At 33.8% G+C, this 14,684-nt stretch overlaps 1 protein-coding gene across 3 annotated transcripts in view; it reads right to left on the bottom strand.

Annotated features, from left to right (window-relative positions):
- Window positions 1-5,779: 5,779 nt before the first annotated feature.
- Window positions 5,780-14,684, bottom strand: part of snz (sorting nexin snazarus) — a 38,581-nt gene continuing 29,676 nt past the window's right edge. For all 3 annotated transcript variants that reach the window (XM_074185309.1, XM_074185308.1, XM_074185310.1), the window contains 2 exons: window positions 9,729-10,037; window positions 5,780-6,139 (listed from right to left, as the gene is read on the bottom strand). In XM_074185309.1, coding sequence (XP_074041410.1) covers window positions 6,092-6,139; window positions 9,729-10,037 — 357 coding nt within the window. In that variant the 3' untranslated portion in view covers window positions 5,780-6,091. The remainder of the gene's footprint in view (window positions 6,140-9,728; window positions 10,038-14,684) is intronic.

Below are 14,684 nucleotides of genomic sequence, written 5' to 3' on the forward strand. Positions count from 1 at the left end.
AGAATTAATAAAAGAATAGCTGAAAACAACAATTATATGAAGCAAAAAAACTGTAATGAAGTAACAGTGAAATAAAATGCAAGTAAAAAAGTAGGACAATTGAACAAAAATTAAAAATAAAAAGTTAAGATATTCCAAGCCAAGTCACTTCACGACGTTTTGATTGTTAGTATTCACCCGAAGACGATTGTGGATTTTGTTGTTTTTCTTTTTATTCAATCTTTCGTTTTTTGTTTTCAACCTCATTCTGTGAATTTCAATGCCGGCAAACCAAGCTGACAGCTCTTTGGAATAAAATTTATTTATTAAATATTGCACAGCAAATTTTTCTTCCTGGTGTTAGGTAAGTGATATTTTGTTCTTTCAAATGAATGTAATAATTAGTAAATTTTTAGTTTCGTTTATATAAAACAAAACATAATATAAAACAAAAGGGGGAAATTCGTGGACAGAACACTCAAAAAATAGGGGCAAACCGCGGACACGTTTTTCTGGCTATTGGCCTCATCAGCGCGGTGCAGCCAATTGCAAAGATGGACAACAACTGGTTACCAAAAATGAAAAACTTCACATATGCACAGTGTCACCAACAGGAGCTAACCGCACATTTGTGGTTTCAATTAGAAGACCTAGAATTCCCAGGCATCATCTAACATCACCACGTAGGCAGCTATAGCTACCTGCGTGACTTCCGGGTCCAAGATATAAATACAGAGATATAAATATTAACGAGTGTGTATGATATAAATCAAAAGGGGGAAATTCATAGACAGAACACTCAAAAAATAGGGGCAAACCGCGGACACGTGTTTCTGGCTATTGGCCTCATCAGCGCGGTGCAGTCACGCAGGTAGCTATAGCTGCCTACGTGGTGATGTTAGATGATGCCTGGGAATTCTAGGTCTTCTAATTGAAACCACAAATGTGCCGTTAGCTCCTGTTGGTGACACCGTGCATATGTGATGTTTTTCATTTTTGGTAACCAGTTGTTGTCCATCTTTGCAATTGGCTGCACCACGCTGATGAGGCCAATAGCCAGAAACACGTGTCCGCGGTTTGCCCCTATTTTTTGAGTGTTCTGTCCACGAATTTCCCCCTTTTGATTTATATCATATATATATGTGTACATATATATATATATATATATATATATATATATATATATATATATATATATATATATATAAATATAGTCACAAAAAGGATTTGAAGCTTTATAACTACTATTTAATTATATGCGAGCGCTTTCGACAGCTGGTCGTGCTGTCATCATCTAGGCTCTACTCAAACATAGTTCGAGTAGTTTGAGTAGAGGAGCCAGTTTGAGCCAACGAATCCAATGATGAATTTCTTTCTACCTTTTTCTTCATCACTTTCACTACTACTTTCATCTTTTTTCCTTCTCAAAGTCCCCGAAACAAAAGTAGCTACGCTGTTGAATATCTTAATTGATCTAAAATGAAATGGGGTTAATCAAATTTTGAGAATTGAAATATACTTATTTAATATAATATACTTGATCAGTATAAGATTTGCGGTTTTCCTAATATAATCAATAAATTATTCGAATTTAATCTTTGATATTGTTGAAATCATTCCCTAAATAAAATAACGCCAGCCGCCACTGGTAACCATAAACCGATTGTGACGTAGCTAAGACCGCGCGGATGTACGATGTTCGCTGCCGCTCTAGATGTAGCGAGAATAATGCTACCAATGGAATTCCAGCGAATTTCCTACCGCATTCGATCACGATATATAAACGCTAGCCACGAACATATCGACACAGTCAAGTGGAAGTTACAGTGCGGTACGCGAAGCGTACATTCGAATAATAGTTGAAGTGTTTGTTGTATTCAAATTGAAATAAAGTTAAGTTGGATTTTTGTTCAGTTTAGTCAATTATTGGTAAACCCACGGGGAAAAACGTAACAGTATGAACTGAAGTAGTACCAGATATATAAAGAAAGAATAAACGTAGAAACTAGCGCCAGGTTTTTGGGACTTCTTTCGTGGCGCAGACTATCTCTCACTATCACACGAACAGACACAATCCCTACACCCGGACACAAGAAAAACAATAGCACATTTATTGGGTTGCTTGGCACACACTACAGCTAGCCCAGCAGCGACTCATTTTATCCCTCATTCAACACTTGCAAATCATTTCCTAGAAGATATTGAATATATTATTGTTGACACGTAATTATTTGATTACTTACTTTCTTATATCCATTTTTAATGACACGCACAACAATGAATGACTCACCATTTCGATGCACAAGACGGACGGGGCTGGCGAAGCGCTGAGAATAAATGTGAGCGGCGACTGATGAAAGCGCACATGATTGGCTGATCAGTTGTTTCCCTTCTCACTTCGCATCCCATCCACCCGCTCCGTTCCTATGTCCACTTTAGTTAGAGTTATTTACTAAATTTTTCAAAGTTCTTTTGGGTTTTCACTCAACGTTTCACGATTCATTTTTTTGTATAACAAAACTACGCTACCCTTGTCGTTACGAGTATAAGTTGCATTTTCTGGAGTAAGAAATGGTGTTAAAAAAAAAGTTATATTAGAGATCACATCCCGTATTGTTGGATTTCACAAGCCAGCCTTCAAGCCTCTTATTTTTTTAGGTCTTATGAGAAGCGTCGCAAACTATGAAGCTCGTCAGAATGAGCCTTTTTCCTGAGAATAGTACAGCGAACGTGTCACGAAAGGCAGCACTAGTAGTAGGGACAAACATAAACTATTCACATGTAAAACTGTGTTATTCACGTAGGTAATATTGATTGATTATTTAAAAATATAAATGTGATATAAAAAATTATTTTGTGCTAGTATAATACCAACAAAGCATTGCTGTTTTGAGAATTGTACGTCGAATAATGGATATTCGGAAGAAAACGTGTTTTTATACCATTTATAAAACCACATATTAATGAGGTTATATGTAAGAAACCTCAATCGTTTATTAAATTATATTCGTTTATTATATTTAATTAAATTTATTTCATTACCATCTATATTTGACTCATATTTCACTCGGAAATAAATCTGAAATTCATAATTATTTCAAATTTCTTTTATTACAGTTAGAAGCTACCGCTACTCTTTTACTAGAGTCTGTATACTAACCTGTCTATTAATTCACTTTTCTTCCAGTTACTTTTCAATTACGGAATGCAAGCCTACGTTTTAATGTTACAACATTGTTATCCTTTACAGTTGCAAATTTTAGTTTTGCTCCAGGAACATCTTCTTCTGTTAAAAACATATTTTTTTAACTGTACTTCACCATATGTTTATATAAGGATTAGGCAGTGTTTGTCCCTACCGAACTACTAACGCTGCTAGTGAGTGATTTTTCGTACTTCAGGAAAAAGGCTCAGTCGTCAAAGACGAAATGCATGTTTGTTTGAAGGTGGTTGAAAATGTTTCATAGTGAATTTCATTAGTACGGACCTCCATTATCTATTATGATATAAAATGATAATTGAAATGAATGACTGAAAATAACAATTAAAAAAAATGAAATTAAGAGATTTCAAGCAAAGTTACTTCACAACTTTTCGATTGTTGGTATCCACAATTGTCTTCGGGTGATGACTTATGTATCAATAAAACTGATTTTTTTAAACCGTAGTTTGCGCTGGTCAGGCCCTATCCCCCGAAGCTCCGATACATTCGGAGGGCGCGTCAGCATTATCAACCAACGACCACTCCCAACACCGTGGGTCAAGTGATCATTGGGTCCGAGAATCATGTGCCCTAAGCAAGTGCAGTGAACCAAGAATGACAGCAGTCTGCATCTGTCCGGCTAAGATTTCTATCTTAGTGCGGCAAGCCGGTATGATTTTAAGATTCGATAGTAGAAAGGGCCTCATTCCACCAAGGACTCCAATAATCAGAACAACCATCTTGACAGAGTGGTCTGGATAGTGTCGAAGTGAAAATATCGATATTTTATCCGTTTTTCCTCCTCTTTTCGGATGATATCGTCTCACTAGGAGCTGAAAATTCCACAAACTCCAGCCGATTCATTATTATTAAATAAATGAGCCTGGAAGGCCAAATGTTCAATATGTTCTTTTATAAACAACTGGAATAAATTATATGCAGTTGGATTGTCGAACTTTCGAATAAAGTCTGGTACCAAAAAGGATACATGAAGTGTGGTGGAGCACTAGGTCTATGATAGTTTGACCACGTTGGAGGTTTATATGTGGAAGTACTTTTTGCCGCTGGCGTAGGTGCATTAGCCATATCTTTTATCATAGACAGTAGCAAATCAGAGTCACTTGAACTGCTGATAGTTTCATCATCAATGTTTATTCAATTTTATTGTCGGAAACGTCTACTACAAAATCGGAATCACACAGTATTGCTTTTATATTTTAATCTATGTCAACCAACTCCTCTTGTAATTCGTCCATCGTCATGCCAACGCGGTTGGGAAATAAGTCTTCTTTTCTCAAACTTGACATCATTTCCCAAAAATAAATTTTGAAATGAATTTACAAAAGCTACATCTCGAACAGTGGTACCAAAAATGTGCCACAAGAAACATCGTCAACTTTCAATACTTCGAATAATTTCAACATTCTGGTCCATTATTACCTTCCTTTTCATGATATAAACCCCAAACCACTTTGAAATTATAGTCATAAAAAATACCGACCGACTACCAATCGATTTGACGTGGGTGCTTTGTTCACTCACTCAATCGATCGCCATGTTATTCGGTGGTTCAAGCCGCAGGCTGAAAGATCGATTTTCACTAGCTATCGTCCCACCCATGTCAGAAATCACACGTTGAAAGATAAGATCTCGTTAGTCCTTATCTCGCACAAGTTTGGAATTCTCAGTGTTGTCCATCGTAGGGGTGCGACAGTTGGTTAACGGAAAAATATATTTTAAACATTTTTTTAATACTGGAAAGTTTTCTTCTTCAAAATTATCAGGTTTACAAGAGACTACTATTTTCATTGGTGACTTAAATATTGAGATCCTCTTGAATAGTTCTTTCTCAATCTAGTGACTGCTGTGAAATTTCAGTGAGCATGGATTTTTTCTTACTTCAACGAATCTATGAGAATCAAATATCACCTTGTATTATAGTTACATTCAACGGAAGTAAATAAAATTGTGAGCTTTGCAAACCTGTTATCTTCAATTACAGATCATTATCCAAACATTTTACACATCATTTGCAATAAATGAAATGTGGTAATTATTCAACAGGATTTCAAATATTACACTGATTATTGTAATATATAAAAAAATGTGGTTTCAATAATCATATCGAAGTTACTTTGTAGACAGTCTTGGATTATTATTATTGATGATATATTTTTCTCTCATAGGCATTTCAATTTTAGTGCCATAATATAATTTCTATTTTTGTACTATTTCATTTCAAACTTATACTGATTTGTTTTCTTTACAGATTTGTTCTTTGAATGTATTTCGTTGTTTATACACTTTTACTTTTTTCATTCATTTTTTAATATCACTCTCACTTCATTTTACCATCACCATTTTTTTGTATGTCATGGATTACAGAATAAGAACTTGGGATATTTTAAATAACATTCAGTGGTTAGTTGAATATAATTTTTCAATACTTTGAGTTGAAAATGTGATTTTTATTGTTCATACCCTTTTATTTTTTTCATTTCTTTTTTAATGTAACTCTACTATTTTACCGCTTATAAAGTATCCTTATGTGTTAAGTAATGGATAATACACTAAGAACTTGGGATATTTTAAATAACATTCAGTAGTATGTTAATATATAATTTTTCAACACTGTTTCCTATTAAAAACATTAGTTAAAAACATACTTCAATAAAATAATGAAGTGTGGTGAATGGTCATGAAAATAATGGTACCAACAAGTATCAATCACATTTTGACTAGAAATAGAAGATAAATAAATCTATTCTAGATATATAAATAAATGCGTTTAAGCCTCGTTATGCCTAAATTATATTAAAATAATAATTGTTCATATAACAAAAATTGTACTATTAACCTCTAAAAATAAAACACCTCAGAAGGTGAAAACAAAAAAATAGCGATGTGACCTCAACTCAGTTCCGTAAACACTGCATCCAAAGTAACTTCCAGTAATTCCTGAAAATAGAAAAATATTGGAGGTGAATTTTATAAAGAGGTATATGTAAAAAGTAAAAATGTTTCAAAAAAACAAGTTTCCCTTGACTTGTGATTATTGGGAGTGAAAGTTGAGAAATGCTATGGGAAACCACGACAGGAATACGAATCATTTAAAAAGAATTCAGTTAATAAAATATTTGGAAGCTACTTGCCAATAATATCATGGGACAGACAGACATGGTTTCAGATTTGTCCGCACTGGAATGATTTATCTTTTTATTTTTTACCAGGCGGCTACCGTAACCTATTGATAATAGTTACTAGATACTTGGAACTGAAAAGGTTCACTCATCAAATTATGAATTCACTAAGGTTGATTGACTTGAATCCTCTTGAATGAAACCTGCGCAGATTGTGTCAAAAATACCATCATATAAAAGAAATGGTGTGTTTTTATAGAAACGGCGGAAAAACCCAAAATTTTGAAGAAACTTGAATCATTAACCTTAATACCAATATGGATTCCAAGAAAATAGTAGCACCCTGAGTGCAACCACATTGCTTCTTCACTGGATGATAAATACTACACTATTGCTGAATTTGTTGATCTACGAAAAGCATTTGATGTTGTTGATTTCTCTATATTACTTGAAAAAATTGAAGAAATGGGAATAAGAGGAAATGCTCTCTCTTTACTAAAAACTTCTAGATCGCAAACAATTCACAATGGTTGATGGCATTTCAAGCCAAACTGAAACTACCAAAGCAGGTGTGCCTGAAGGCTCAGTCATTGGACCCCTACCCTATACATTACATGTTCTGTCATTGAAAACTGCTAAAATTATAGGTAGATACTTTAAATTCGCAGATGATATTGTTCTTGTATATAAGGGTAAAGACTCGAAACACTAGTAAATACCGACCTTGAAAAGTATCACAGATGGCTTGCAATGTAAAGAAGACTACTTTTACAATCTGCTCTCAGAAAAACATGAAACAACAGGACATCACAGTGGAGATAGGAGGCAAAGAAATAACGAGAGTCCATAATACCAAATATCTGGGACTAATAGTTGATGAAAATCTATGCTGGAATAACCATATCACCCATGTAGAAAAAAAAGTAATTCCAATGGTTAGTGCCCTATATCGTTGTAGAACCTACTTACGCCCATCTTCACTCCATCAAATATACAGTGCATATTTCTCATCAATTTTCAGCTATTTAATTCCTATATGGGGTACATCTGGACAGACATTACTCAAAAAAGTTAAAATACTTCAAAACAAAGTCGCGAAAATGATATTCAGGCTTGACTACAGAACCTCAGCTGATACTTTAATACAGTGTAACCAAGATACTGCCTATTCAGGATGCTCTAGAAATCGAGCAAGGTAAATTTGCATACAAGGTTATACATGAACAAGTCACATGTAATACCAACTTCACTTTCATTGATCAGCTTCACGAATACAATACTCGTATTCATTATAATGTCTTTTTAGAACCTGTACATACTAATATTGGCTTAAATAATTCCATTACACTATGCATGAAAACTTATAATTCTCTTCCCAAGAAAATATTAGATAGCCCTAATTTCAGTATCTTTAAGAATAAAATAAAGAGTTTTTATACTAGCATACTCAACGAAGGAACGGCTTAAATCTATTTAATTCTCTGTATTAATTACTATTAAGTTTTTTATTCACATTTGTATTATATATTCTCAAGTGAATCTTGATAATATTATTTTGTTGTACTGCATAAGGTAATATTATATTGATTTTAGCTAGTTTTCCGAGACCAGCATGTTGGTGCTGCTTTGGATAACTTTTTTTTGGATAGTGCTGCTATCTCAATTACTATTTAAAATGTTTATTGTAACCATGATTGCATTTTCTGAATAAAGTTCAGCCCTAGTCTGAACGATCAATTTTCACTTGCTATCGTCCAACCCGAGCTAGGAATCACACGTTAAAAGGTAAGACCTCGTTAATCCTTAGCTCGCACAAGTTTCGACTTCTGAGGGTTGTCGTTCGTAGGGGTGCGACAGCTGGTTAACGAAAAAACAGATATCGTTCAGAACTTCAATACTCTTCTCGAAGAAAGTTTCACCGACCAAGTTGGAGTCTTCAGATGAGAATATTTCATCTTCATCATCAGATGAAGAAAATTTTATCTTTTTCATCTTCTGAAGACGCCAACTTGGTGAAACGCTCATCAACAAGAGTATTGAAGTTCTGATGATTTGGGAAAAGTGCTTTCTTTAAATTTATTATATTCCAAAGGTTCCAGTTTAACCTGTTATTGTTATCTGCCTGTAGAGATAATCAAGTACTCGTTATTTTCTCCCTAACTCATTGTTAATAACCTTCCATGTTTCTCACCGTTTATTGTCTGCATCGAGTACTCGATAAAAATAATAACAATTTTTAGCCAAAATAACTTTATCTTTGTGTTCTTTCAATCTTCTTTTATACCTCCAGCTGGAGTCATTACAAAAAAAATAGTCTTCTTGAATGAGAGCTTGAAAGCCAGCATTTTCACACTCCTTCGGAGAATTAAAATAACTTATTATATACTGAAGAATAGCCTCACAAAGAAACCATTCAGCAGACTTATTCAGTGAATAACCATCAGTATGACAATTCAATATTCCAAAAACGCTATTGCAATATATGATATTATTAGGCAGTTTCATATAGTGAATATATAATCCTGTCTGATATATCTATACTATTCAGTGATGACAATGAAGCACAATTTTTGTATAGAGACAGAGAAGTAGAAAGCCAAAGAGCTTTTGTCCCAGTTCATTTGTATATTTCAAACTGAATGTTGAGAATGGTAGTGTTTTAAAAATAGTGTTTATATTGCTTGATGGTGTTTTTAAAAAGGGTACTATATTACATTGAAACATGGCGAGTTTAAATTTGTAAAGTTCGTACAGTTTGGATGCACACCTAATTCTCATCTCTTTTACCTTGCAAACATGCACAACATTGTTGATACTTCCACATTCTATGAAAAGTTCATAAAAAAATTAAAAATATATAGACTCACACAAATCTATTTCAAGTCACATTCATGTAGTAACTACCACCAAAATATCCAGTTCTTGAGGACCATGCAGTGAACAATATTTACACATATGTAAAACTCTATTTTCCAATGCGTGGGTTAAAAATATGCCTTTGACAATGTAAAGCTTCTCAGAAGATCCAGAAATTGCAAGAGGTATGAAAAATCAGATAAGCAATTTATGTGTTTTTGTAGTGGGTTCTTCAACTGCTATAATTTCACAAATACACAAAAAAGTTCCGTTTATGTAAGTATTAGGAAAAATATCAATATTTCTTCGTTTTCTTTAAGTTTTGTGTTGACACTAGCACTTCCTGGCGGCAATGTTTCAGTTAAATTTAGGTTAAACATATTCTTTCATCTATTCATGGATCAGTCTCAAATATTTCTTTTTTTACTTTTACTAAGTGGACTTCTACAAGGAAAGAAATTACCAGGAGTCGGGAACTGAGAACTTGGTTGTAACTAGGTTTCATGTAAAATATACAGCATTAAAATCCTGAGCGATAGAAAAATACTCACGTAAAATAAATGTTTGTTCATGTTTTTCTCCTGAAATGCATCAAACACTTTCTTAGCGCCGTTTTTTGCAGCGTTATTTCCCACCAGCGTCGTAAGTAACTCTGGTACATTATTTACAAACATTTCTTGGGCTTTCTGGGCAGTTCGTAATCTCTCTTCTTTCGACCTATTCGCAGCTGGAACAGCTAGCGTTCCGCCCGGCCAAAAATTTTTCAAAATCAACGTTATATAGTAGTGCAACATTCCTTCTGAAAACCACCAAGAGATCGTCTCATAAATCTGCCTGTTTATGTTGCGGCCGTAGGTCACCTGAATCAGAATATACCGATTGATGCAGAGGCAGAGAATCATTTTGTTAATCAAAATGGAAATTCGTGATTTATATATAGGTTAGTTATATAATTTTACTTTCAGTATATGACTCTTCAATTAAAACTACTACCGTTCTCCTTTCCAGTCCTCAACATATATTTCAAAATGTACTGCGTATACCTTATTATATACCTATTATACCTATTATATACAGAATAATTAAATATATTTTTTATTAAATATTTGAAAAGTAATATAACTAATAATATGTAATACTTAATGATATATAACAGGAAGTATATTTATTCACTTAGTCTGTTAAGTGAAGTGATTTTTTTTATTGATAGTGGGCTACTTCCTTGATCTGGTTCTGATTATGGGTGATTTCAATATATTTGTTTACAAAATACTATCTACAGCGAACGACCGAGCAAAATTACTTCTGATATGTTTTACTCATCCTACTGACAACAATGAAAGTATTATAGATTGGGTGATTAGTTATAGACAATTTCTGGTTGAAAAATATATGAACGTTATTTTGATCATACCTACTTGATTTGAACGATTTGAAAAAGCGGACACCATATGATTCCTATATACAAACTCCAGTCAAAATTAATTATGATGATACGAATGATGGTTAGGAACGGTAAATTGAGTATACCATCACAGTAATATAGACGAGAAATGCCCTTATATTACTATTGTGAATTATCTAATAAAAAAATAACGGCGACCGCCGCTGCTCTTCGTCAATCGACTGTGACTTGGTCACGCTCAACTCGACTTACGTTTCTCAATCGTTCTACGTGTCTCGTCGCTTCAAGAAGATTCCTATTAGCTTCTAGATACTTCCATTACGATAAATAAACACTACTCACAGGCAGATGAGGCAAGTCCAGTTGAAAGTGTGGTACGAAGTGAGCTAACAAGCAGTTAGTCTGAAGTTCAGTTACAGTTTTTGTGTTGTATTGGCAGTGTTGTAGTGAAATAAAGTTGAGTTCAACTGTACAGTGTAGTGAATTATTGTCGAACCCACGGGGAAAACGTAACAATACTAATAGTATATCCTAATATTAGCTTGTCTGAGCACCCATGGTAATGTATTTTTAGGTGGAAATCAAAACATTTGATTTATGGTAGACCAACCTCACTCATGAACCAATAAAACTATTCTTGGATAGCCAAGCAGCTCTGAAAACCAAAAAAGATTTGATAAATTTTACAACGTCTCTTTATATTCTTATATCTCTCTTTTTATGTAGATGAAAGTGTACAATTCCTTTACCGTTAAGTAATGCACGAAAAACAATATCTTGTAATTATTGAGATTCGTTTCAAAAAATGTTTGAGTTCTCTGTAGAAGCTATTAATGATACTACTATTAAGTATTGAGAGCTCAGGTATATGAATGAAGTGTTTTGTAATTATATTTTGAAATTTTCATGAAAAAAATATTATAATTTCAGAAGGTGACAAGAACGCATCTTCTACAAGGTCTGTGGAATTATTTTCCCAGTATTTTTAAGATTCTGGTAACTATCTAGAAATGGGATGCTGTATTTAATTTCAATGTTCAATAGGATTATTTCGAATATATAATTTTTAATGTATCGATTTTTAAAAATTGTACTCTGATCAATCGAATTTTTTAATTTGAGATATTTCTGGCACACTTGCCATTTTGTTTATATTAATTGGAAATTCAGTTTGAATATTAATTTGAGATATTTCAAAGGTGGAATGGCATTGATGTGTCAACTTTGGTTTCAGTTGACACATCAAGAAATGTAGTTCTCCCACGCCATTGAAGATGACTGCTGCAGTTGCAGTAGAAACGTTTGGAGATTATAACCAAAAAAGACCACGGCAAAACCCGAAAAACAACCAAAACATAATTTAAAGATAGTTCTCTCTCTCTCTAGGTTTATTGGACTTTGCTCCCGACTCGGGTGCATTTGTCCAATGTATAGATAGTTAAACTTGACTATTCAATATTTTATCTAGTACAAACCGCAGGATATGTGACATTATTCCATTGAAATGGTATAACGATCACGTCAGCAAATTTCTGCCAAGTTGAACGCCTATTGGGTCTTAGAAAAAAATAAAATGAAAATGAACTAACACTCTTCTAGGTGCGCATTTCATCAACCACATTAACGTAAACAGGATATGATCTCAACTCTAGGTAGATATTATAGGTTTATTGAAAACTCTTGATAATAGCAACTATGCAACCCAAGCAAAGGTTGATAGTTCTTCATTTCAAAATATTTTTCAATTGAATGATAAGAATAACTGTTACGGTGTAATGTTAGATCTGATCCACTTAACTGTACTGTAGATTTATGCAATGACTGCTTGTTGCCATGCGATATTCAACACCCAGCATTAACAATTATTATATCAATAGTGAATAATCATAAGGAATTAGGGTATTAATATTTTTACTTTGATTTTAAGAAATCCAATTACATTGGATTGAATTATTGTTTAGCTGGTATTGATTGGGAATATCATATGAGAAACATAACAGATATAAATACGGCTACAAACATTTTTTTAATTTTTTATGAGGATATATGTAACTTTGTTGCTTATGTTAGGCAAATCACGTCAAAATTTCCCGTTGGTTCGACAATGATTTGAAAAAACTCATTATTGAAAAGAAAAAAGCTCATAAAGCCTATAAACTTAGTAAATCTTGGGATGACTACCAAATATTTTCAGATCTCAGAGACCGATGCAAACTGGCGTCAAACATTTGCAGTGATAAAAATATTAAAATAATTGAAAATAACTTGACATCAAACATAAAACACTTTTGGAATTTGTACACAATAAACAGGAAAATTATGGCTTTCCTGATACTATGTACTGCGGGGATAATATCTATAAGAATGGAAATAACATTATTAATGCATTTGCAAAACAGTTTCAATCAGTTCATAGACCACATACAGTCCATTTCTTCAATGTCCCCTTCCCTTTTATTTTTTGAACGGGTCAATGCAAAAAATTGAAATTTGGGATAATGAAATTAATGCATGAATACTTTATTTTGAAGTGAAATTGACAGATAAAACTTTCAAGATGGCGACTGGGCGCCATCTGGGGAAAAAATAAATGGAAAGGTCTTGTGACACATCATTTTGAAGTTCCTGACGAATACTTCACAACCCTAGAATATGAAGTCTACTACAAAATAGCGGAATATTTAATAATTTCCTGAAGACAAACACATTAATATCGATACCTTGTATGCCATATGGCAATTCCAACAACCCGATAAAGTTTTTTAAGTTATTCTTTGTTTATAAAAACGACAAAAAAAATGTCAGTACGACAATGAACATCACTGTTCAGTTAGAATATTCTCATTTAGTTTTCGGTTTTACTAGTAAAAAGGTACCACGTCAACAATCTTCAAAATGGTCAATTCTCGTTCATTGGAAGAAAAAATTGAAGAGATTTTAATTTACGGTGCGACGCGTAACTTTCACGAGACCGAAAGAATTTTCAATGAACGTTTTTCGAATCGTCTTATCTGTAGAAAATATTTGAGGGAACTTGTTTTCAAATTCACAACTAACGGTAGTGTACAAAACAAAAAGCCCCCGGGTCATCCGTCCATTGCGGAAGAACAGCAAGTGCAAATAATTGGGGTGATGGTAGTAAATCCTGAACAGTTTAGATATATGATGGAATCGGCCGATACTTGATGAAAATCCATCTTCATCTGGCGTGTCTTTCAATGAAAGACACGCCAGATGAAGCCATTGTATGGCGAAACACGTGTTGCGTTTTTGTAAAACAATTTAGTGAAAATCTCACAATAAAGTGTTTTTGGAATACGTTACTGAACAGTTTACTTATTCCATCGCGAATGTTTGTGAGGTGTCTCCTTCTACTGTGTTGAGACTTTTGAAGAGGAATAGGTATCATTTATACAAAATTGAAATGGTACACCAGTTAACTGAAGACGACCCTGATCAAAGAACAGAAATTTGCGAAATCATGACAGAAACCATTGCAAGGCATCCTACCTATTTCCACAATATTTGTTTTAGTGACGAATTTACATATTTTTTAAACGGCAATGTTCACTGACAAAATTGGAGTGACACCAACCCTCACGTTTTGTAGGACTTTTATTTATTGATCAAAATTCAACAGGGGATCTGTAGTTGAATATGCTGGAAACTACTGTTGACCCTCTCATCATCGTCGAAGCAAATTCTAATGAATTCGATATGGATATTGTATTCCAACAAGATGGAGCACCACTACATTACATTCCTCCAGACAAGTAAGAAACTATTTGGATAATACTTTATCCGGTCGTTGGATTGGCCGTCGAGGTCCTACAGAATGGCCAGCCAGCCCGCTCGCCAGATTTGACACCTTTGGACTTTTTTATGGGTCTATTTGAAGTAGAAGGTGTACGAAACTGAACCTGCTTCAATATTGGATATATGGCATAGAATAATAAATATTTGTAGAGATATTGACATTACTGTGTTCGAAAATGTTCGACGTGAAATATCGGATAGGCTGTTCATATGTCAAGAAATTCAAGGCAACCATTTCGAGCATCTTCTGAACTGACTTCAAAGTTATTACCTCATGTAATGTAGA

Source organism: Leptinotarsa decemlineata, unplaced genomic scaffold (genome assembly GCF_025532065.1).
Source record: "Leptinotarsa decemlineata unplaced genomic scaffold, Ldec_3_MD MMD2_tig00026369_RagTag_RagTag, whole genome shotgun sequence".
In the NCBI taxonomy this organism is placed as follows: Eukaryota; Metazoa; Arthropoda; class Insecta; order Coleoptera; family Chrysomelidae; genus Leptinotarsa; species Leptinotarsa decemlineata.